The sequence below is a fragment of the Carassius carassius genome, chromosome 15 (assembly GCF_963082965.1).
Source record: "Carassius carassius chromosome 15, fCarCar2.1, whole genome shotgun sequence".
Lineage (NCBI taxonomy): Eukaryota > Metazoa > Chordata > Actinopteri > Cypriniformes > Cyprinidae > Carassius > Carassius carassius.
This window is the reverse complement of record NC_081769.1, coordinates 30868791-30891668: the sequence shown is the minus strand read 5'-3', so window position 1 is coordinate 30891668 and position 22878 is coordinate 30868791. Positions and strand designations below refer to the sequence as shown.

At 34.6% G+C, this 22878-nt stretch overlaps 1 protein-coding gene across 1 annotated transcript in view; it reads right to left on the bottom strand.

Moving 5' to 3' along the window:
* LOC132158880 (thrombospondin type-1 domain-containing protein 7A-like) overlaps positions 1–17915 on the bottom strand; it is a 132724-nt gene extending 114809 nt beyond the window's left edge. The window contains exon 1 of the mRNA XM_059568492.1: positions 17298–17915. Coding sequence (XP_059424475.1) covers positions 17298–17430 — 133 coding nt within the window. The 5' untranslated portion in view covers positions 17431–17915. The remainder of the gene's footprint in view (positions 1–17297) is intronic.
* Between the last annotated feature and the right edge of the window lie 4963 nt (positions 17916–22878).

The following is a 22878-nucleotide window of genomic DNA, read 5'->3' as shown; positions in this document are numbered from 1 at the left end:
TATTATTTGAACTTTACAAAATTTGACAGCTTAGACTTTACTTCATACCAAAAGTAACCTGCCCTGTCTTGTCTGTCGGCATGTTGTCAGTTTTCTCTTTGCTCCGTGATTTATTTTTCACTGCATGAGAGCATGATGTGCAGCGTGAGAGTGCTATTTCTTGCTGGACAAAGCAACAGTAATAAAGGAGAATAATTCCATATAATTCTCTGTATAAGACAGTGAATTTGAAACATGTCGTCCTGTTTTAAGCCTGAAGGTCCTGCAGATGATTATGGAGTATTTGTGATCACCAGGACAGTTTATCTGCAACAGAAGATGGAGCTCATCTGTTCTGTCTCTGGAATCGCTCAGACACAGTTTGTGGAGTTTATCTCTAAAGCGAGACGGGTGGGTGTATGTCGGCCTCGGCTCTGACGGGTCAGCAGACACAAATCCAAAGAGCTGTGTTCAAAGACCACCCCAGCAGGAAGCGCATCAAAAGAACTCAACCACCGCCCCGTTCCAAAGAGCATGTTTTCTCCGGATCAGACACTGACGCATCCTCTAGTCAAAATGAGGGGAATTGAAAAAACATGAAGCTTTTTTTTATTCCTTTGGTCAGGTCTGATTTGGATTCAAAAATCAAGTTGCATTGTGAGAAATGTGGTTCAAAATTTGCTCATAAGATTTGTAAATTTTGTAATTGCACCAATGAATATGCTAACATTGTTCTCAGAAAGGTTTCTCATACTTGCACAGAAATGCAATATAATAATTGCATGCATTTAATTATAAATTATTTAAGACGTTGCTTACATATTTTTCACTATAATAAATACTATAAAGTGTTTTCATTAAATATAAATATACATTTTCCAAATAGCTTAACCTCTGTGGGATTGCAGGGTTGTTCTATAGCCTATAAATATACATATTTATATAAAAAAATATATATTATATTGTTCCAAAGATTTATTATTTTATGACAAATGATCCTTCAGAAATCATTCTAACATGCTGTGTTTCTCAAGAAACATTTCTTGTTATCAAAGTTGCAATCAGTTGTGCTGCTTCATATTTTTGTGAAAAGCATTTCTAGAACAGTATTTATATAATGATTTTTTTGTTACATTATAAATGTCTTCACTGTCATTTTTAACTAATTTAATGCATCTTTTCTGAAAAAAAGTATTATCATTTTTTTTTTGCCCCAAACTTTTGAATATTAATGTATTTAATTTAGTTTAATAAATAAATAAATAAACAAATAAAACACAATTAGTAGCAGCAGCAGCAGCAGTATTCTATATATATTACACATATTGTACCACTGTTGGCATTACATTTATAGTTATCGGCCAATAAACACTTCCAATCTGCCTTATACTCCCAAAAAACTTTGCAGGACAAACTTTTCTGCACTTGAGATGGTGGTCTCACAGCAAGCTGAATGGGAGGACTGAAAAACTCACTTCTGTCTCATCCCTCGGCATGCTATCTACTGGCCAATCTGTGCTCATGTAAATACCAGCTGCCTCGGTTCTCTGAGCCATGGCAATACACACCCACACACTTCACGGCAGTCACATGATGCCACATTCAATGCATTAATCATATAAATCTTTCAAAAACTGTCACTAGCTAATGCAAGATTCCATCTGTAGCCTTTTTCACACTAGTTACACCAGCTAGCAGAGATAGTGATGCCGTGCAAGACTGCTGGCTTTATCAGAAGGATAGCGAGAGATCGGACTGACCTACATACAGCACAAGCACACAGACTCACAGTCAGGCACGTGGCTCCACTACTGCAAATACTCTACGCATTAAAAAAAACATACCTAGAGCCATGCTGTTTCCTGCATGAGCTATAGCATATTGTCAGGGAAGAAATGGAGAGAACGGAGACACCAGCCACATTGTTTTCAGCATAACAATGTGCTTCCTCCATGTATGGAAACTGTAACAGGTTCAGTTTAACAAGAGATCATGTCAGGATACACTAGGGCTGTACGGATGGGCGGTTTTGACAGTGTATGTATACTGTACAGTATGATGCTAGAAATTTGTCAGCTGGTAGATTTCTCTATAACCTTAATACTCCTATAACCTTAGCTGTTCATTTGTCACATGTGTGAAAATAGCCAAAGTTTTACCACGTCAAGACAATATAAAACTTTTGACGAGAAAAATTGGGCAAGACATAGATATAGTCTGTTCAGAATGTATTGGATTGCAAAAAGTGTGTGTTACATGGAGCCAGTTCAAATGGAGCCAAAGCTATTTAGCAATGAGATCTTATGGCCTAAATGAAGTCAGAAAAAAAGCCATTGAAGATGCATTTTGATTGAAGCGATTACAAACATTTTCCTTTTTATTTCTATATATAATGTGCACAGTAATATACAATATACAGTAATGGTCACAACAAAAAAAAAGTAATTAAAATTTATTGTTGACATTACTTTGGCTATTTATAATAGCTTTAATACATTTTACTACGCAATTACTAGTAAATTTGATAGAAACAGTTGAGTATTTTTGCAACAAAAGTTAATTTCTTGTTAAATGCACTCAAATATTGTTTCATTAATTACTATATATATATATATATATATATATATATATATATATATATATACAGTACAGACCAAAAGTTTGGAAACATTGCTATTTTTAATGTTTTTGAAAGAAGTCTCTTCTGCTCATCAAGCCTGCATTTATTTGATCAAAACTACAGAAAAAAATGTAATATTGTGATATATTATTATAATTTAAAATAATTGTTTTTAAATTTATTTTACTTTAAATTATCATTTATTTCTGTGATGCAAAGCTGAATTTTAGGATCATTATCACATGATCCTTTAGAAATTGTTCTAATATGATGATTCATTATCAAAGTTGTTCTGCTGCTTAATATTTTTTCAGAGCGTGATACTTTTTTAGGATACTTTGATGAATAAAAAGTAAAAAATAAAAAAAAATAAAAAAAGTTATGTTTTTAAAATATAAATATTTTGTAATAACAATATACACTACTGGTCAGAAATTTGGGGTCTGTAATTTTTTTTCTTTCTTTTTTTTTTAAATAAAATCAATACTTTTATTCAGCAAGGATGTGTTAAATTGATAAAAAGTGATAGTAAAGAAAATATATTATTAGAATATATATTATTAGAATTTTTTATTTTATTTTGAATAAATGCAGTTCTTTTTAACCTTTTATTCATCAAATATATTAGACAGCTGACACTGAAGACTGGAGTAATGATGCTGAAAATTCAGCTTTGCATTACAGGAATAAATTATTTTCTTAAAGTATATTCAAATAGAAAACTATATTTCACAATATTACTGTTTTTTCTGTACATATATATATATATATATATATATATATATATATATATATATAGAAAAATCATACAAATTAATTTAATTATTCTGTTTTATAGAATTAAAAAATTATATTATATTATATTATATATATATATATATATATATATATATATATATATATATATATATATATATAATTTTCAGTGTATTAGTTATTCAGTGTATTAGTTACAAGCATAATTCAATATAATTCAGAAATCTCAATTATGACTGAAGTGTTTTCAGTCTTTTCAACTCAAGTGTTTCATAATGTGAAGCTATTTATTTTTTCATTTATTTAATCATATCTTTTGCATCTACAACGGGGAAATGATCGAATTTGAATAACATTTTATTTTAATTTTCATGCTTACATTGTATTCAACTGATACATTTAATTAGTTCATGCATAAGGACATCAAACTCATGAACTTCCTGTTGCTATAGCACCAAACACTCTGCACTGGAATGATTTGTAATTTCACAATAAAAAATAAAACATTCTGATGATATATACAGTTACAGTGATCTAAAATGACTCACACAGGATTTTAGTCACACCGCCCACCCCTAATAACAAAGTGCTTCCTCCACATAAGGAAACTGTGTAACACGCTCAGTTTAACAGAAGCTGGTGTCAGGAACCACTGTAGAAACACATTTAAAGGAAGCAGATGCAGAGTACCAGAAGAAAGAAGCTCAAAACGATGCTATGCCTAATATAACACCGTCGTCACGGCGTGGTTGCTATGGCTGCGGTTGTCAGCATGGCACAGGAGGCTCGTGCCATGACTGACAGCTGTGACAGCGATGTAATCCAATCCCCTCGCTGCAAAAAACAGTCTTCATCAGAGCCCGACTGCACAGAGATCTCGACATGAACTGAGTGGGAGAGGAGCGCGTAGGCAACACAGTGGAACGCCGCCCGGCGCATGCAATCATATTCTGACGGAGGAGAAATTCATGAAGAAGAAATAATATGGTGGGATGTGAGGGACAGTGACATGGCAAAGTAACAAGATCAACAGTATATGATGACAAATACACTTAAATATGAGTATGGCCCCAACAGTGCTCACTGGAAAGTTCAGAAGTACAGAAATCCTTCTGTAACCAATGCCAATTACCTTCTGTAACCAATCAGTATGTTTTGCAACAATAAGGTTGCGAAGGTCTTGAGAGAGCTCTTTGCTTTTACCCATCATGAAATGTTTCTTGTGTGACACGTTGGTCATGAGACACCTTTTTATAGGCCATCAGTTGAGACTGAACCGGCTAATATTAATTTCCACTGACAAGGGGCAGGATTGCTTTCTAATTACAGATAGATTTCAACTGGTGTCTTGGCTTTCCATGCCTTTTTGCACCTCCCTTTCTTTATGTATTCAACACTTTCATTCCACTTTATTACACAGAACTACATTTCTGAACATATTTGTTTTGTTTTCTTTGTATGGATGGATTACTTGGGTTGTTACCGACAACTGGTGAAAATTTCATGTCAACATAGCTCCTTAAATATATTTACTGAGAAAAATGGTTTCAAAATTTCTCTGACCTTAAACCTGTCCAAAATAAAAGTCTGAATACAAATTCTCACAAAAATGTGAAACAAACCTAAAATATAGTGCACAAGATGTATGGACTACTTTTAAGATTCTTTAAAGCAGTAGTTCACTTCCAGAATGAAAATTTCCTGATAATTTACTTTATTTACTAATGCCCTATGACATCCAAGATGTTCATTTTGGGTTAAAAAGTATTAAAAATATATATATTTTTCTTAGAAAATGACCGATCGTTTTGCTAGATAAGACCCTTATTCCTTTGAAGCTGCATTGAAACTGCAATGTGGACCTTCAACCAGTTGGCCACCATTAAAGTTCACTATATAGAGAAAAATCATGGAATGTTTTCCTCAAAAACCTTCCTTTCTTTGTGACTGAAGAAAGACATGAACATCTTGGATGATATGGGGGTGAGTAAATAATCAGGAAATTTTCATTCTAGAAGTGAACTACTCCTTTAATGTTGTTTTGTAGCCCTTGTTGGAGCGTTAGGCACCAAATCACAACAACTGTTGTTGTCTGTAAACGAGACACATGAAAATTCTTCTTTTATGATCCAAGGAAAGAAATTACAGCATATGGGTTTGGAATGACATAATGAGTGAGTAAATAATGACAGAATTTTCATTCTTGGAATCTAGAATATGAAGCAGATGCCCACCTACCGGTATATGAGTCACAGAGATAGTAGCCCTCAGCCCACTGCTCTCGAAAATATCAATAGCTCATCAGCACAGTGTCAGCACACTCCACTGACGCACGTGGAGCTGAAAACATGTCGTTCTGACACAGGGAGGCAGGTACTCAGTAATGAAGTTGAGTAATTAGAGAAGATGGAAGACATCAGTATTGGCATTGTGTCTGTAAATGAAGTGAACTATAACAGGAGGTGCGACAGAGCTAAAGCTCACGCCCGCTGTGCCTTTAGAAGAGATCTGAAGGCGTCAGTGCCGGGGTGTAAATGTGGAGGTGCTGGCACAGTGAGAACTGGCACTACAAACAACACCCACATAAGAGTACAGAACTAAATTACTGCACTAATTAAGTTTTACACAATGGTACAAAACTGGAAGGGGGAGAAAGAAATACATAGAATATTTTTAACAGATCTCAGTGATTTTTCTGTCATACACAGCCAGGAGATTAAATGGAGACGTTTGGATAAGGTTTTTAGAATCTCATATGAGGTTCACTCAACAATGTTTCAAACTAAGCTCATAAAAAGTTGTATTCGGCTAGGATTAATTAAATTGATTAAAAGTTACAGTAAAAACATGTATAATGTTACAAAGGATTTCAAGCAAATGCTGTTCTTTTGAACTTTCTACTAGTCAAAGAATCTTGAAAAAGATGCATCATGGTTTCAACAAAAATATGAAGCAGCACAACTGTTTTCAACATCGATAATAATCAGAAATGTTTCTTGAGCAGCAAATCAACATATTAGAATGATTTCTGAAGGACCATGCGACCCTGAAGACCGGAGTGATGATGCAAAAAATTCAACTTTACATCAGAAAAATAAATAGCACTTTTTAGTACTATTTAAATAGAATAGTTATTTTAAATAATAATAATATTTCACAAGATTACTGTTTTTACTGTATTTTCTGATTACTACATCAATACATCCTTGGTGAGGATAAGATACTTCTTTCAAAAAAATGTAAAAAATATACCACACTCTTGAACATTAGTGTATCTTTATTCTTCAATTTTCTAGCTCTAAACTCTTACTGTAGGACTAGAGTTGTGTCTTTTAAATGAAACCTAAAAACCTAAACTCACCAAGCCTCCCAAGCTATGAATGAGTAACCTCTCGAACTCAGGTTTGATACTGAACACCAAAGACTAGAAAAGTTGAGAGAGGTGCAGGAAATGAGCTGACCAGCCTGCAGCCCTCAGATCCAGAAGTCTGTCAAACATGATTATCTGTAGTGAGAGGCTTTACTCATTGAGTTTGACGGGGAAAGTTCTGGTGAATGTGCTTATTGAAGTGTTGCTGGGTGCAGGTTATGTGAAATCACATCAAACCAATACAACAAGCTCCTTGAACAATGTAACCTAATCGTCCAGACCCTTACCTAACTCTAAATTCAGAAGACGATGATTTCAATTAATATTTTAATTAATTCTTCATTGTACTCTCATTGGAAAATGTACTGTAAATTTTCTGCCATTAATTTTACAAACAATAAAAAAAAATGCAATGCAGAGTAAAATTGATAATACAGGTAAATCACCTGTTCATCACCTGTACATTTTTTTTTTAAATTATGCCCTTACAGTTTCTTTTTTTTTTTTTTCTTATGCTTCCTTTGCTCAATTATCCACAGGAACAATGACTACATTGGCCAACTAAATGTCACTGCACTTACAAACGGAGTCCATTTCAATCAATTCTCTGAAAAGCTGTTGCTTCACGAAGATGAAAGAAGAGCTCTTGAGTGTACATTGTTGAGGTGCTCAGGGCTGGTTTTCTCTGGGTGAACACAGGCGGTCTCTTTCATTCGGCTCTGGAGAGTTCAGAAAGCATCCAAAGCAGGGTGCATGTGAAGTTAGCTGACCTCTTTCAGTCGGTATTGTCAGAGTATTAAGTATTTTCATCCTCTTGCTGAGAAGACACTTGAAAAGATTTGAGGTCGTTCGGTTCAGCCTTAAAAAAAATCTATGTATATGCAGGTAATCCGGCTCTATTATAAAACCTAATGAACTGCCTTCTCAGACAGCAATTGAAATACTCTACATAGGCATACAAATATCATTCATCACATGAAGCGCACAACAGAATTTACTCATATTTGATTTCTATAAAATTTGGGGTTATATGAGTTGCTAAATATTTATACAATCTGATATGGCGCATTATGAATATTGTTTACTCTTTGGATAAAAGCATTTCTTAAATGCTTAAACGTAAGTTAACAGCAAAATAATCTAATAAGCATAAAAATCACAGCACATAAATAGTGTGTAAAATATGGCATTTTTATTTATATTGATCTGATTCCTTTAGATATCCTTCTGTATTTAATTAATAATTAAAACATTGAATATTTTAACTGAATAGTCTTTATTTTAATATAATTAAGATACTATTATAGTTTAAATATTTTTTTAAATTATATTTTGTTTTTATTTTAAATGTTAGTTAAAATTGTATTCAGTTTATTTATGTTTTTAATAAATCTATACAGATTTTATTATAATTTCATATAAATTTTAGTTGTTTTAGTACAAGTAAAAAAAAAAAATTACTTTAACTACCTGAAAGAAAATATATATTTTTAATATTTTATTTCGGTTAACTTTTTTCCCGAAGTAACAAAAATGTTTTAATGGTTTTAGTTTTAGTTAACTACGAAAATACTCCCTATGTAGGCAGCTTACTAGATATTTGAAAATTGATAAAGCTTTATGGAGGAAAAAATCTTTTTTTCAAATGCAAGATGCTTTGTAAAGTCATAATCATACAGTATGTGGTCTGGCAGTAAGACATTGTGGAACATGGTGTAAAGGACTAATCCTCTTATGCCATACTAAATAAACTTTATGGATCTAGAATAATCTTTAATCCACACAACACAACCATATAAGAGATGCCTTGGTCTTAGTGTAAGCCCTGCCATTTAGATTAAACAAATACCATTTCCCAGCAGGACCGAGACCACACATACACATCTGTAAAGGGCGACCTATTTCATAAAAAGCAGATTTCTTAAAAGAAACTATTATGCTGCAACACATTTACTGATCCTTTGAGACAAAAAGAACTGGTTATGTAATATTATAATGCAACAACTGTATGCCTTCACTATAATGCAACAAACATAATCTTTTACTTTCTTTAACTAAATAAAGACATTAAAACACAATATTCCTCGAAAAACTGCATCTTACACTATACTAGGGTCAGAAATGGGTTTTAGAAATGCTGTTTTTAATACTGGAATTTGGGCTGAACAATCTAAAATATGCAATACACATCCATGACAATATATTTTAATAAATGCAAGCAGTATCATGAATATTACAATAACTGTAACATGCTCTCTATTTGCCATTAAGCTTCCTAAAGACCACATCACTACCTTCTGATAATATGGGAGCATTAAAAATTCTAAACTCAAATGCAATCCTCGTCTGACATTTAAAGAAAGAAAAGAGTGAATATTGCTTTCATATTTCTAATTGCTCGTAAATGGCTTCTGAGAAAATATAAATTTTTGCATATTAAATTAATGAAAACAATACTAATACAATTCAATAAATAATTACATTAAATAATAAAAAACATCAAGAGCATTTTTTGAGTCATTTATAAGTGGATTTTTTTAAATGTTGTATTTATATATTTTAAAATAATTTACAAAAGAATACAAAAATGAAAAATAAAAGAAATCATTTTGCAACAATATACTATCTTTTAATCTTTATAAGGAAATTAATATTTCAATACTTTTATTCAGCAAGGATATGTTACAGAGTTAAAAAAAAATCAAAAGCAAAAACTAATATACTTCTTATAAGTTAAAAGAAATTTCATTTTCAGAAATATTTTTTTAGCTGTATCAGGTAAATATACAGAGAGCTAAAAATCCCCCAAAAATTAGATAATAAAATTGGCCTTGACTACACTCCATAGAGTTGATGTCTTCATTTAACCATTGTACTATATTGAAAGTACAGTATCATCACCTGGACACAAAGAGCTTAGTTTTGTGAGACTTCCACAAATATCACAGAATCGTACTCCTTACTCCCTGTGAGAAACTACTGGCATCCGAATAAGAAAGTAACATGTGACAGCATGTGGAAATTATGTAATAAACATCTTGAAAATGCTTTAGCTTTAAACACATAGTACCTCTGCAGCACTTAAGAACATGCAACCCAGGTCACATTTCATCCCAAAGGAATGTGTGGTATAATTCAGTGGTTAGAGCGTGCAGAGAATAGGATGCGCTCCATTTAGTGAATATGAGCACGATCAGACTGCTTCTGGGATGTTCACACTCTTAATGCGCAGTACAATTAGGACTGCAGCTTTCTTAAATTAGAGCCAAATTTAGCTGCTTCAAAATAAGCAGAAATAAAAATCAATCACACAAGGGAAATGCATTTTCCAAACTGTTAAAATGCCATTTAACGTTCCATGAGAATAATGTATTCAGAGGAAACCGGCCTCGTTTGTATGCGTGTCCTAAATTTAAAGCCCTTTGCCAGGATTCTTGAGTAGTTTTCAACCAATTATAGTCGTGGGGTTTGTTTGCCGGTAGGTCCATATGAAAATCAGGGTCACATGGGGTGACATTAAAATGCATTCCCTGAAATGAGTTCAGAAATTTACCCGGCACATTTCCTTATCTGCTTCTTGGAAAGAGGGTGACAATTAAGTCACCTACATTTTTTGCTCCATTAAATTTTCTTGAAATAAAATTTTGGTCTTTTACACAGAGCTTATCCTTACACTCCACTTTAAATAAAGCCTCTTATTTTAAGACAAGGGATCTTCAAACAGCTCCAGGACCTCTTAAAATAGCAATTATTTGGACTATAAGTGGCCTCTGATCCCGTGCCCTTAGTTTGAACTCCACAAACTTCAAAGTATTTTGGGAGTTTAAAAAACACTTCAGTAATATTATCGAATTGACTGTACTCACACTATTGGATGAGAACAAAACCTGAACTAAATTGAGCTGAATAATGACACTGTCTTCTGTAAAGTTGCTTTACAGCTGAATCAAATTTGTTTCAGAATTGATGGGTTTTAGAACACTTATTCAGCTAAATTGAATCACCTGACTCGAGCTGAATAATGACAATTATTTACTTCCGTAGATCTGGGGCCTGTTTCATAAAACAAGTTTACCAAATAAGCCAGGTTTATTTTAGTTTAATCTGACGTATTTTCAGTTGATTTGGTTCAAAATAAGTCAGACTAACTTTAATAAGCCGGGCTTATTTGGAAAACTTGTTTTATGAAACAGGCCCCTGCTTGCAGTTGAATGTTCCTATGGCTCAGTGGTAGAGCATTGCATTAGCAGTGCAAAAGGTTGTGGGTTCAAATCCCAGGGAACACACACTGATTAAAAAAATAAAATAATTTATAGCCTGAATGCACTGTAAAAGTGTCTGCTAAATGCATACAAATGTAAATCTAAATAATGACTACTATCTTCTGTAGAGCTCCTTTTAGTTGAATAGAGTTTCCAATGTTTACGCTCTTATTGAACTAAACTGAATAAAAATACTAAACTGAGTTGAATATTATATTCGCTATTTATAAATAAATGTGAAAAATTACATTTTGGGAACACACAAATCCTGCATGTTCAGTTGTGTGTGTATGTGTGTTTATTGGGCGGAGCGAAGGCAACCTGAATGCTCTCGCTTCATTAACAAGCCTTATTATAGTAGGTAATGTGGTGTAAAGTGTGAGTGGATCTGACAGCACATCTTTGTACCTTGGGGATTGTGTGATCAGGAGACAAGAGGCGAATCCCACGTAATCTGGGTAATCTCTGCTCTAAGAGTGGATAAACCCTGCTGAGGCGAGGGCCACACACAAGAGTACAGTCTGTATTAACTGTTCCTATTGGTTGCGAGTACTGCCAATAGTTCTCACTGTGTTATAAACAAGCATGATCCAATACAAGATAATATATATAGACAAATTTTGAGTAGACGTCACAGTTACGTCACAATATAACAACAACCAAAAAACTTATGTTTGGAGATTTTAACTAAACCACTTGTCGACAGAGCCATACGTTTGGAAGGTTATTTCACAGTGCGCTCTAGAAGGGTTGCAATGACAGAAATCTTTGGGCTTGTTGTTTGGGCTCGGCTCATAATGCAATCCATTTTAAACATGAGAGAAAAAAGATAATGTAATTTAGGCAGGTGCAGGATGTTTAGCATGTGGCTTAATTTCAAGATTACACATTTGGGTTTATGTGGACAAAAAGGTTTGTCCAGAGTTCCACACTCTGAAAAAATAAAGGTTTTATCTTAAAAAATAAAGTTTCTCTATTGGCATATATATGGTTCCATGAATAACCTTTAACATCCATGGAACCTTTCAAATGCACAAAAGGATCTTTATAGTAGAAAGATTTTTTAAGGTCATTAAAATGTTCCTCACACTATGAAAAAATTATTCTTTTAAGTACTTTTCACTGAAACCAAAAATGGTTGTTTTATGGCAAAGTAAAAACATCCATTAGGAACCTTTCAATATACTTCTCTGAGGAAAAAATAAATAAATCTATGAATTGATTCTTTAAAAATCCAGAACCCAATACACTCCTCTGAAGATCCCGGAAGGTAACAACAACAACAAATTAATGAATCTCCAAAGATCTATAAAGAAAACTCAATAATCATATCATAAATACGAAAAAAAATAATAATAATACTGATTTCACAACAAAGGCTTCTTTGGTCAACCAGTATCACTAAAAAAGTCAGCTAGATCAGCACTAAACCAAAATAAACTGGAAGATATAGTCTTTTCAGCTTGATAAGAAAGGTATTATAGCTGAACCTGCAAAATGAAAACATTACCTCCATAAGAGCATATTGATCATTTCATAATAATATGGCTGAGATATTACTCATAGAACATGGAAATTACACTCATTGATTCATTATGAAACCAGCATAACATAAGCAGAACCCACTATTATGGTCTCTATCCTTGGCCACGTAAACCGTGTCCTAAAGTCCACATTGGATCTCACTGAATCACATGGGAACAGCTCCGAGTGATGCCTTCAGCATGTAAAGGGAAGCGCTGTTTCTCTAACAGAAAGAGTACACAAATCTTCAGTGGCATCAGCGTGTCATCACTAACTCACCCTCATGCGACTTTCTTTCTATTGTAAAGCAAAAAGATATTTGATAGGTAAGATATATATCAATACAATGGAATTATTGAGCTCTGATGCTGTTCAGTTACCAATGTTCTTGAAAATATGTGTCTTTTGTGAATTAAAAATACATATGGATTTAAAACAACATGAGTGTGAGTAAGTGATGACACAAGTTTCATTTTTGGAGGACTATTCCTTCATATAGTTATAGTGAACAATATACTTTTGGAATGTGAAACAGAAAGCAAAGGAAAGCTGATGGTATGTAATTCAGTCAATTCACCTTTTAAGGAAAGTCAGTCCACTGAGCCACCATCTTGGTAAGATATAGTTCAGCAATTACTGATTGATTGATTGATTGATTGATTGAATATAATTTTTTTTATTACAACAGAAATAAAAAACAATTATCTATACTATTTCTTATTTTGTATGTCATACCTAAGATATTAATATTAATGAAGTAAAAAAATACACATGTACTAACAAAATGCAGACTATGCCTCTATCAAAATTCTGTTTTTCTCTATTGTTTTATTTTATATATTCTGTTTTTATTTTACTATTAATTTATATAGATAAATGTATCTATTATTGTTTTAATGGTATGCAGGTGAAGTGGTTTATCCACTTTGCTTCATGCCTAAAAACTCTCCTTGCCTATGTAAAATCATTGTAATGGACAGCCTCTGCTGGACTCTTAATAATCTCTCTGTCAAATTATTCCTCTTAATTTCTGATGCTACTCACTATTTAATCAAGATTACAAATCAAGGTTACAGTAACCCACGTAGTCAATTTTGGCCTGTAAATACCCTCATTACTTAAGAATCCTTCTTGAGTCAATATTAGCTGGGTTTGAGACACATGGGAGCCAGGGCAGAGATGTGGAGCGGTGAGGGTCAACACAAGACTGTATATTGATAAAATAAGAAAAGAAAGAGTGCTTCCAATTGGAGGCTGAGGCATGGGGAGATATGGACAAAATTGCTCCGGTCTTCTCCAGGGATATTTGAACATCAAACCCACGTTCAGACAGCAAACAGGGAGGGAAATGTACAGGGACAAGTGTGCCATTTAATCCAGCCTGCTTATTAGAAAAAAAAAGCACCAAGTATGCCAGCTCTATCGATTGCAACAAGAAAAACACAGCCATTAAGAATCACTTAATGAAAAGCTTGTTGGTTTTAACCATCATTTCAAGGAACGCTGGTTTATTCTCTTCTACAGCACTTGTGTTTCCTGGCCTGTTATTTGAACATCTCCATCATGGGAGGATATCAGCCCTAGACAGCAGATTTATTGCTCTTCTGTGAAGCCAATAAACAGCAGAAATGTGAGCCAATTTCCCACAGGTTGAAGCCCCAGCTCTTCTACGGTCAGATTCATTATGCATACAGTACATCATACCTCAAAACTAAATTTCCCTCTCCTTGAGCGCTCTAGAAAGCACAATAACATTATCGCACCCGAGCGATATCGCAGTCAAACTGCACACTATCAAGCATCTGCCCATCCAAGATAGACTCTCCGCATTTCAACCAGATGTTTTTCAATGAAATGAGCCAATGATCTGTAATTACTGTGACCTACAAGAGAGAGAGATATGTAGGTTAAGTTCGCCTCCCGCACACCGCTTCTTTGCATGCATGTCCCAGGGACGTTTTCAAAGTATAAATCCAAGCAGCTCCTTTAATCTCCTTACGCACTTACATCCGCTTTAAAAATTCACTAACACAGTGACAAATGCACGTTGACTCAGGGCATGGCTTTGGCCAATAGAAGAGTCCAAACTGCACTTTTAGAACTTCAGTGAATAGATACAGGTTTGCAAATAAAGCTTTGATTTGAATGCATTGTACATATAGTAATGATAGCATAAACATTTCTAGATTACATTCACAAGATAACTTTTCGATCCAAAAAAATCACTGATCCAGATTAAATGTACTAAAAATGATAAAATTATAAATCAAGAATGTATTCATTTTACTGAATTAAGAGTTTATTTATTCATGCATTAATTATTCACAATAGAATGATTTTCATTATTTTATTACAGAATTTATTTTCTTGCATTACAATAATAAGAATTTTTTAATCAGGAAATTCAAAGATTCTGATTACTATACTACAAAAAAAAAACCATACTATTTAAATTATAAAATTGTTCGTTATTAATGTATATGTTGTACTGAATCTATATATATATATATATATATATATATATATATATATATATATATATATATATATATATATATATATACACAGGCATGTTCAAAAATATTGGCACCCTTGGTAAATATGAACAAAGAAGGCTGTGAAAATTCATCTGCATTGTTAATCCTTTTGGTCTTTTCTTTAAGAAATTCACAAAAATGTATCCTTTCATTGGATATTAAGAATTTAAAATGGGGGGAAATATCATTATGAAATAAATGTTTTTCTCTAATACACATTGGCCACAATTAATGGCACCCTTTTATTCAATGATTTTTGAAACCTCCATTTGCCAGTTTAACAGGTCTAAATTTTCTCCTATAATGCCTGATGAGGTGAGAGAACAACTGACAAGAGATCAGAGACCATTCCTTCATCCAGAATCACTCCAGACCCTTTAGATTCCCAGCTTCTCCTCTTCAGTTCACTTCTCTCATTTTCCGTAGGGTTCAGGTCAGAGGACTGGAATGGCTATAGCAGGAGCTTGGTTTTGAGCTCAGTGACCCATTTCTGTGTTGTTTTTTGAGGTATGTGTTTGGGTTATTGTATGGTTGGAAGATCCAAACATGGCCCATTATAAGATTTCTAACAGAGTCAGTCACATACTGATTTTTATCTGTTAGTATTTGATAGAATCCATGATGCCATGTATCTAAACAAGATGTCCAGGACCTCCAGCAGAAAAATAGGCCCACAACATCAAAAATACAGCAGTATATTTCATTGTACACATGGGGTACTTTTTTTTCTCTGTGTTCACCAAACCCATCTTGAGTATTTGCTGCTAAAAAGCAATTTTTTTAGTTTCATCTGATCATAGAAGCCAGTCCAATTTAAAGTTCCAGTCATGGCTGATAACTGAATATGCTTTAGTTTGTTTTTGAATGAGCTAGGAGAATTTTTATTGTAAACCCTCCCAAACAACATGTGTTGATGTAGGTTCTGTTTGACAATTTTTTTAAAGGTTTTCCGAACCCGAGACTCAACTATTTTCTGCAATTCTCCAGCTGTGACCCTTGCAGAGTCTTTAGCTACTCAAACTCTCCTTCTCACCACACATTAGGACGAAATAGACACACGTCCTCTTCCAGGCAGTTTTGTAACATTTTCTGTTGGTTGGAAATTCTTAATTATTGCCCTGATGGTGGAAATGGGAATTTTCACTGCTCTAGCTCTTTTCTTAAAGCCACTTCACCAATTTGTGAAGCTCAATTATCTTTTGCTGCACATTCTTTGGTTTTTCACGTTGTGATGGATGATTAAGGGAATTTTGGCTTTGTTTTCCATCCTCTTTATATTTCTGTGAAACAGGAAGCCAGAGCTGGATGATTTCATGTTTATAATCATGCTGGAGTGCTCAAAATTGTGAATATGAATAGGAATATACTTCAGAGATATTTTACACATAAGAATTTCTAGGGGTGCCAATAATTGTGTCCAATGAGTATTTGAGAAAAAACATTCATTTCATAATGATATTTCCCCTCCATTTTAAATTCTTATTATCCAATGAAAGGATGCATTTTTGTGAATATTTTTAATAAAAAAATCTAAAGGATTAACAATGCAGATGAATTTTCACAGCCTTTTTTAATCATATTTACCAAGGGTGCCGATATTTTTGGCAATGACTGTATATATATATTTGGAGAAATATAGAATTTGGAGATGAGGTACATTACTGTCATGACATATCAAAATGTAAAAATATAATGATCCTAAAATTAGGCTTCATTACCTTGTAATTAAAAAACACAATATCAAAATTTAATATATAACAAACACTTATAATATTATATATTTATAACAATTTCACAGTATAATATATATATTTTTTATACTATGCACAGATGCACAGAAGAGGAGACTGTGAAACATGGCCAAATTTGCAATCAAAAGTCAAATAACTTCCAGTACTTTGTAACTCAGAGCTCCTTCCATTATTGTATAGTGTCAGATTTCATTATAATAATGATACGGCTGTTATCTAGCACAAGAAATCGAACAATCAGGCTGGCAAAATGACTGTGCTAAAATGGGGACATGTTTCTCAACTGTACAGACTTTGAGAATCAGAAATTCGGATGATGGGAAATAATTCAAACACTCTACGCAGAGCCGTTTTGAAGTGAGACCGAAGACCTTTAGTTGTCCTTTTTCTTACCCCAGATAATAAAACAATTGCAATGCAACTTTGTGCAAACAGCCAGTTTGGAACCTTCACATCCCACTCACATTCATCAAGGTACTTATGGAAATAGCCGTATACCTGTCTCCCAGAAGTACAGCGACTTCCCATCTTCTGACGTTTGGGTGTAAGCGGTCCAGATTCCACAGAGTAGTAAAAATAACCTCCATAAACACAGGAACGCTGTCCTTTCACCCCTAACCCCAAGTCCCATGGCTCCCCTGAGTTGCGTAAAATCCACTCGGTCAGGAGGAAGAGAAACCCCAACGAGAGCAGAGAAAGAAGTTCAGTCGTACAGACTGAAAGTGTTTGTGTGCCTCTTCAGTTAGTGTTCCCCGAAGGAAAGGCGCATGTAGCGGACCTCCTTGGCTTCTGCTCCTCTGGTTGGCTGGAAAGGAAAGAAGAACGTTCTGGCTGAACAATAGAGAACGGCAGCAACTGCTGCTACTGCTGCCGCTGTCCTCTGCCTACTGCAGCTGACTGATGCTGCATCTCCCCTCCCTCTCTTTCTCTCCCCTCCCTTTCTCTCTCTCTCTCAGCTTGAGCTCGAGCGTAGGGCACAAGGACGCTCCTTCGCCATGCTCCTGTGACGCTAAAGAAGACAAGATATGAGGGGAGTGCTGTCGCTAAGGGAAAGAGGGAGAAAGAGGGAGATTTATGAACTGCATATTCCACATTTTCTGTGTCTGCATGCTGAGAGTCTGGAGTTGCATTAGCTAGATTAGTAAATGAAGAAAATCTGAAATATGGTATTGTCTAAAAGCATGAAATCAAAATCAAAATTGGACCTGTTTACTTTCTTAATACATGTTCCTGGGTGTTGTGTGAACAATGTGAAGGTTACTTCACAGAAATTAAAAAATTTGGAAACATTACCAAGGAGGTCTAAAAATCATTTCATTGGTTTGCAGCAGGAGTTGTGCAATCTGTGTTCATGCTCACTCAGATCTAAATAAAATTAGTTTTGAGCCAATCACCTGAGCCATATTTGTATCTAATTACTCTGGAGCAGGGTTATAGCCTAATAGTAACTATAACATTTATAATAATGTTATAATAAAAAATAAATCACTATTTGAGATGAATGTTAACTGAAATAAAAAACTAAAAACACTAAAACATTTTATTTCAGCTGGTTGTCAAGGATACATTTTGCATTTTCATTTCATTGAACTTGATGGAATAAAAAATAAACTGAAAAATTAATAAAAACTACAGATCTATAAAAACACTAATAAAAGGACAAAAACAATTAAATTATAAAATAAATATAAATATAAAAACTATTGGTGGGCCGTTATCGGCGTTAACGTGCTGCGTTAACGGGAGACTCTTATCGGGCGATAAAAAAATATATCGCCGTTAATCTATTCTCAAAGTTATGTTGAGAGCTGGGTCTATATTAGGCGAGCTATGATGACTTTCACCTTGATATTTTAGCACGGATGTATGCCTAACCGAATTGCACTGTAGGGGGCGAGAACGAGTCTTCACACCTGTGTGTATGCTTACTGTGAAATTACCACATCAAACGTGACGTGCTAACATGGATGCAGCTGAAGCCGCTGGGTTTGCTTCAGGGAATTATTATTTATTTTTTTAAGAAGCTTCCCAATGGAAACCTCGACAAGACGCACGCCTGTTTCACACATACTCCGTCTGCAGTGCGTATGCAGTCCGTGTGCGTTACGTATGTGGTGCAGAAGCAGCATGGACTCATCCTCATTGTACTTTCACACAGGACGCGTTTGCAGTCCACTACTCGGTACGTGAGCGATCGCTGCACTGCTGCAGACGCACCGCTACTGGAACGCACTGACGGACCGGAACCGCGTGAATGCTGGAATCCGTTAACATGGGTGCATAAAAAAAATACGAAATGCATACACACTGCACACGGATTGTGCCTTGTGCAATTCGTTTACAGCTTTCTCAAGCACTTTGTAATGCATTTTGGATACAGGAGATGAGCCCCTGGTCTAATGCACCACCTGTCTTGAGAACCCCATTCTAAAAGACTTACTTTTAGTCATTATTTTATTTGGGTAGCACACATATTCTGAATGCCTTTGGCAGAATTCAAATGAGCCATTTTAATCTAGATTAATTCCAAGATTACAGTGAGATTAATCTAGATTAAAAAAAATAATCTATGCCCACCACTAATAAAAACTAATTCAAATTATTAATATATAAACCATACATACCTCAATAATACTAATATTATATTTAACATTATAAAAATTCACTTATAATACAAAAGTACAATGGTATTTCAGTTTGATTTAAAATGCATTTTAAAGTGTATTTTCTGTATGTTTTTTTACATTATTTTAAACCATTTCAGCCATGAACAGTAGGAGCAAATGATTCTAAAAACACAATCGTACTGTACCCAACACATTCAAAGCATTCTCAGTATATGGACAGAGTACGGATTGTGATGTCACTGCGCAGAGGCAGAGATCACTAAATCTTAATGACTGTCTTGTTAATCCACTTTCCTAAACTCAGTAGCTCAGGTCATGATCTTGAGTGGCAGACACTGGCACTGGCATGAGAGCAGACTAGTAGAGAGAGTTTAGTTTATTTGGTTGAAAAAAAAAATCTCAGCTAAACTCATGTGAAATAAATATTTTTAAAAGAGTGTAACAAATTTGGTATAAAAAAAGTCACTAAATACATCCAGATGCTGTTTTAGATGCTCAATACTGGATCTAAATCAATCATATTTTCGCTGCTGCACACACACACACAAATCTGAACAGCTAAAATGTTTTTAAAAAATTATCACGCAAAAAAAAACAAAAAAAACAAATAAGATATTTAATTTCAGGTTTTTAATTTACTTTTTTCTTTAAACTTAAAGTTTGTCCAAAATCAATCCACTGCACAATTATTTTAAAAAAGAAGCCTGTTTAGGGAAAAAAAACAGTAGGTAAATTTTTTACTATTATAAAAATAATTAAGATCTGTTCAAAATAAAACAATTGTTTTAAAAAAAATATTTCATTTAAAAAGCATCAATAAAACGACAAACAAAAAATGAAATAGTCTCTTATAATTTCTCCTCCATTTAAACTGTCATATGAAACATATAGCCGCTACACCATGTGACACATTAGCTCATGACAATCGCCTTTGGTCATGAGACATGCAAGAACAAAAATAATATGTGAGTAATATCACTTGCATTCAATTTTAAGGCAAGTAAATCATTTTTGGGTGAACTATTCCTTCAAACATTATTTAATCAGATGAGCTATTCTTTAAACCAAATAAATGTGTTAATGAGGGAGGGGGCACAATATGAGTGCATCAACATTTTCAAGGACCACTTATATAGCAAAAAACATCTAAAGTCTATCCACAATTCGAAGTAGCATATATCAAAATGCATGCAAACACAAAAAGGGATACGTCTCTGATACATCAAGAAATACATCTCATTCGTTAAAAATGTGTCTGGGAGTTTGTAGGAGTGCAGTGGTTGGTAGTTTTATGAATGACAGTTGAACCCTGCAGGAGATCTTCTCTTCCACTCCAGTGGTAAGACAGGCCATGAGTAAAGCCAGTCAAGCAGAACCTGCCCTGGTCAGGGCTAATGTTCACTCAACACCACTGTGAAGCTCCCTGAGCAGAGGCAGAGGCAGAAGCACAGCCCATGCAACATGGAGATTGACTACAACACTAATCACTCTGCACGGAACTTCAGCAATCAGTTGTATCTAAAGGAAATTGTGGTCTGTTTGTCATTAGCTGCATTTTGTCGTAGTCTTCAGCTGGTGTGCCCAGGAGGGCCACCATATGACTTTGTCTTTCTGTGAGCACATGGCTTGTGTTGTGTTTGTTTGGTGCCATGTGCTCTCTCCTGTCTATTTTCTAACCCCGCCCATCTTGTTACCTCATCATTGTTTTAGTTGCTCCACCTGTGTTTCTCCCTTTCCTTTGGACTCCATTCCCCTAAACTCCACTCACCTGATCTCTCGTTACCTCATTCCTTGATTTAACTTGTCCCAGCTGCTTACCTGATTGCCTCTTCTTTATAAGCTTCCTGTGTTTTCTGTTCTGGGCTCGTTTGTCTCACATAGGTACCGGTTAATGCCTTTGATGGCTGGCTACTCTGTGTTCAGTCTATGTCTTGTAACTTTGAACGCAACTCTGGGTTTTTCCCCCCTTTGGGTGTGGTTTCAGTTGTGTTTTTGTTAATTTTGGTGACGTATAAATAAAGTCTTCCTATCTGTCTGCACTTGAGTCTTCACCTCTTGCGATCCGTGACACATTTCCATACATTTCTTTTTATGCAAATTTTGGAATATTGTATAAAAAAACTCTGGATGGAAATGGCAAGACGTGCATAAAATATTTAAATGAAAAAAAAAAAAAATGTATGCACTCAACTGAGGCTGATTTTTTTTCCAGTATAGGAAAATGTGCCTAACTATATGGACAACATATTTACTCAGATTCCTGAGTGCAACCAAAAAATAAATAAATAAATAAAAAACATAAATAAAAATCACATGACTTTGCATCAACAGACAAACAAGATAATATTGGTTATTGCATTTTATCAGCTCACAGGCTTTACCAATGGCAGCTAGATTTTATTTCTTATACTTTGCGCCAGTATCCCAGGAAGTGCAGAATTTGTTCTTTTGAACATATTGTATGGAAGTGGTGTTTTTTCACTAATGTTTTATGTGGCATTCCAAATTTTGGCACAAATTTGGAAGAAAACATAGCTAGTGACAGAAGATATTACAGTTTGCACACAACTGATAATAAACCTTCACTTTTAAGCAAAATAAAAAAAAAAACAGTCAACCTTCCTACAAAAATTTATTCAGAGAAGTACTGTAAATGTTTTTTTTTAAATCATCTTACAAAAATATAGTCAAAAATCTAAGGTATCAAGTTAGAATATCCCACATTTGAGACTTTGAATAATATGCAGCATGACAGTCAGGACTATATGCGCAAATTTAATTTTGCACAAATCCCTCTTTTATGAGTCTGTTTTTTCAATGAATCTTTAGGTTCTAATCCAGGTCATTCCCATTGGGTTCTGCATCATTGCTTACAGCATTCTAAATGGAACATGAATCAAAGCCATCAATTTAATCTTATCTAACCTGATGCATCATAACTGTGCTGAAATCAAAGGTCACGAAGAGATGATTGCACTGAAATCATGTATTTGGATTTCTGTCCTACCTTGTTTTCTGACCTACCTTCACGCTGAAGTCACAATATTTTATGGCTTTAGCATTTAAGGAAAAATAGTGGGGTTGGGGGGGGGGGGGGTCTAAAGCGATAAATGGCTGTTCCCTGAATTTTTTGGTAAGTCTAAATCCGCATGGGCTGAGAAGTACAGAACACTGCCAGAAGAGGATGACAGTTTGTCTGGCCGCAGTGACAGGCCTGCGATAGATTAGACTGCTGTCCGTGAGTCACAAGGCAAATGCGATGACGGAAGTGGCATAGTCTTGCAGGACTGACAGCCCCCGAGTCGCCATAGTGATGCCTGAAGCCAGTGACTCATGTTCACAGAGGAAGAAGAGTCCAAAATAGACAACCGATGCTAACGGTTCAAATGACTGAACGATCACAACACTGATCCTGCCGCCTGGCACTCACAGCCTGATTACCATATATTAAT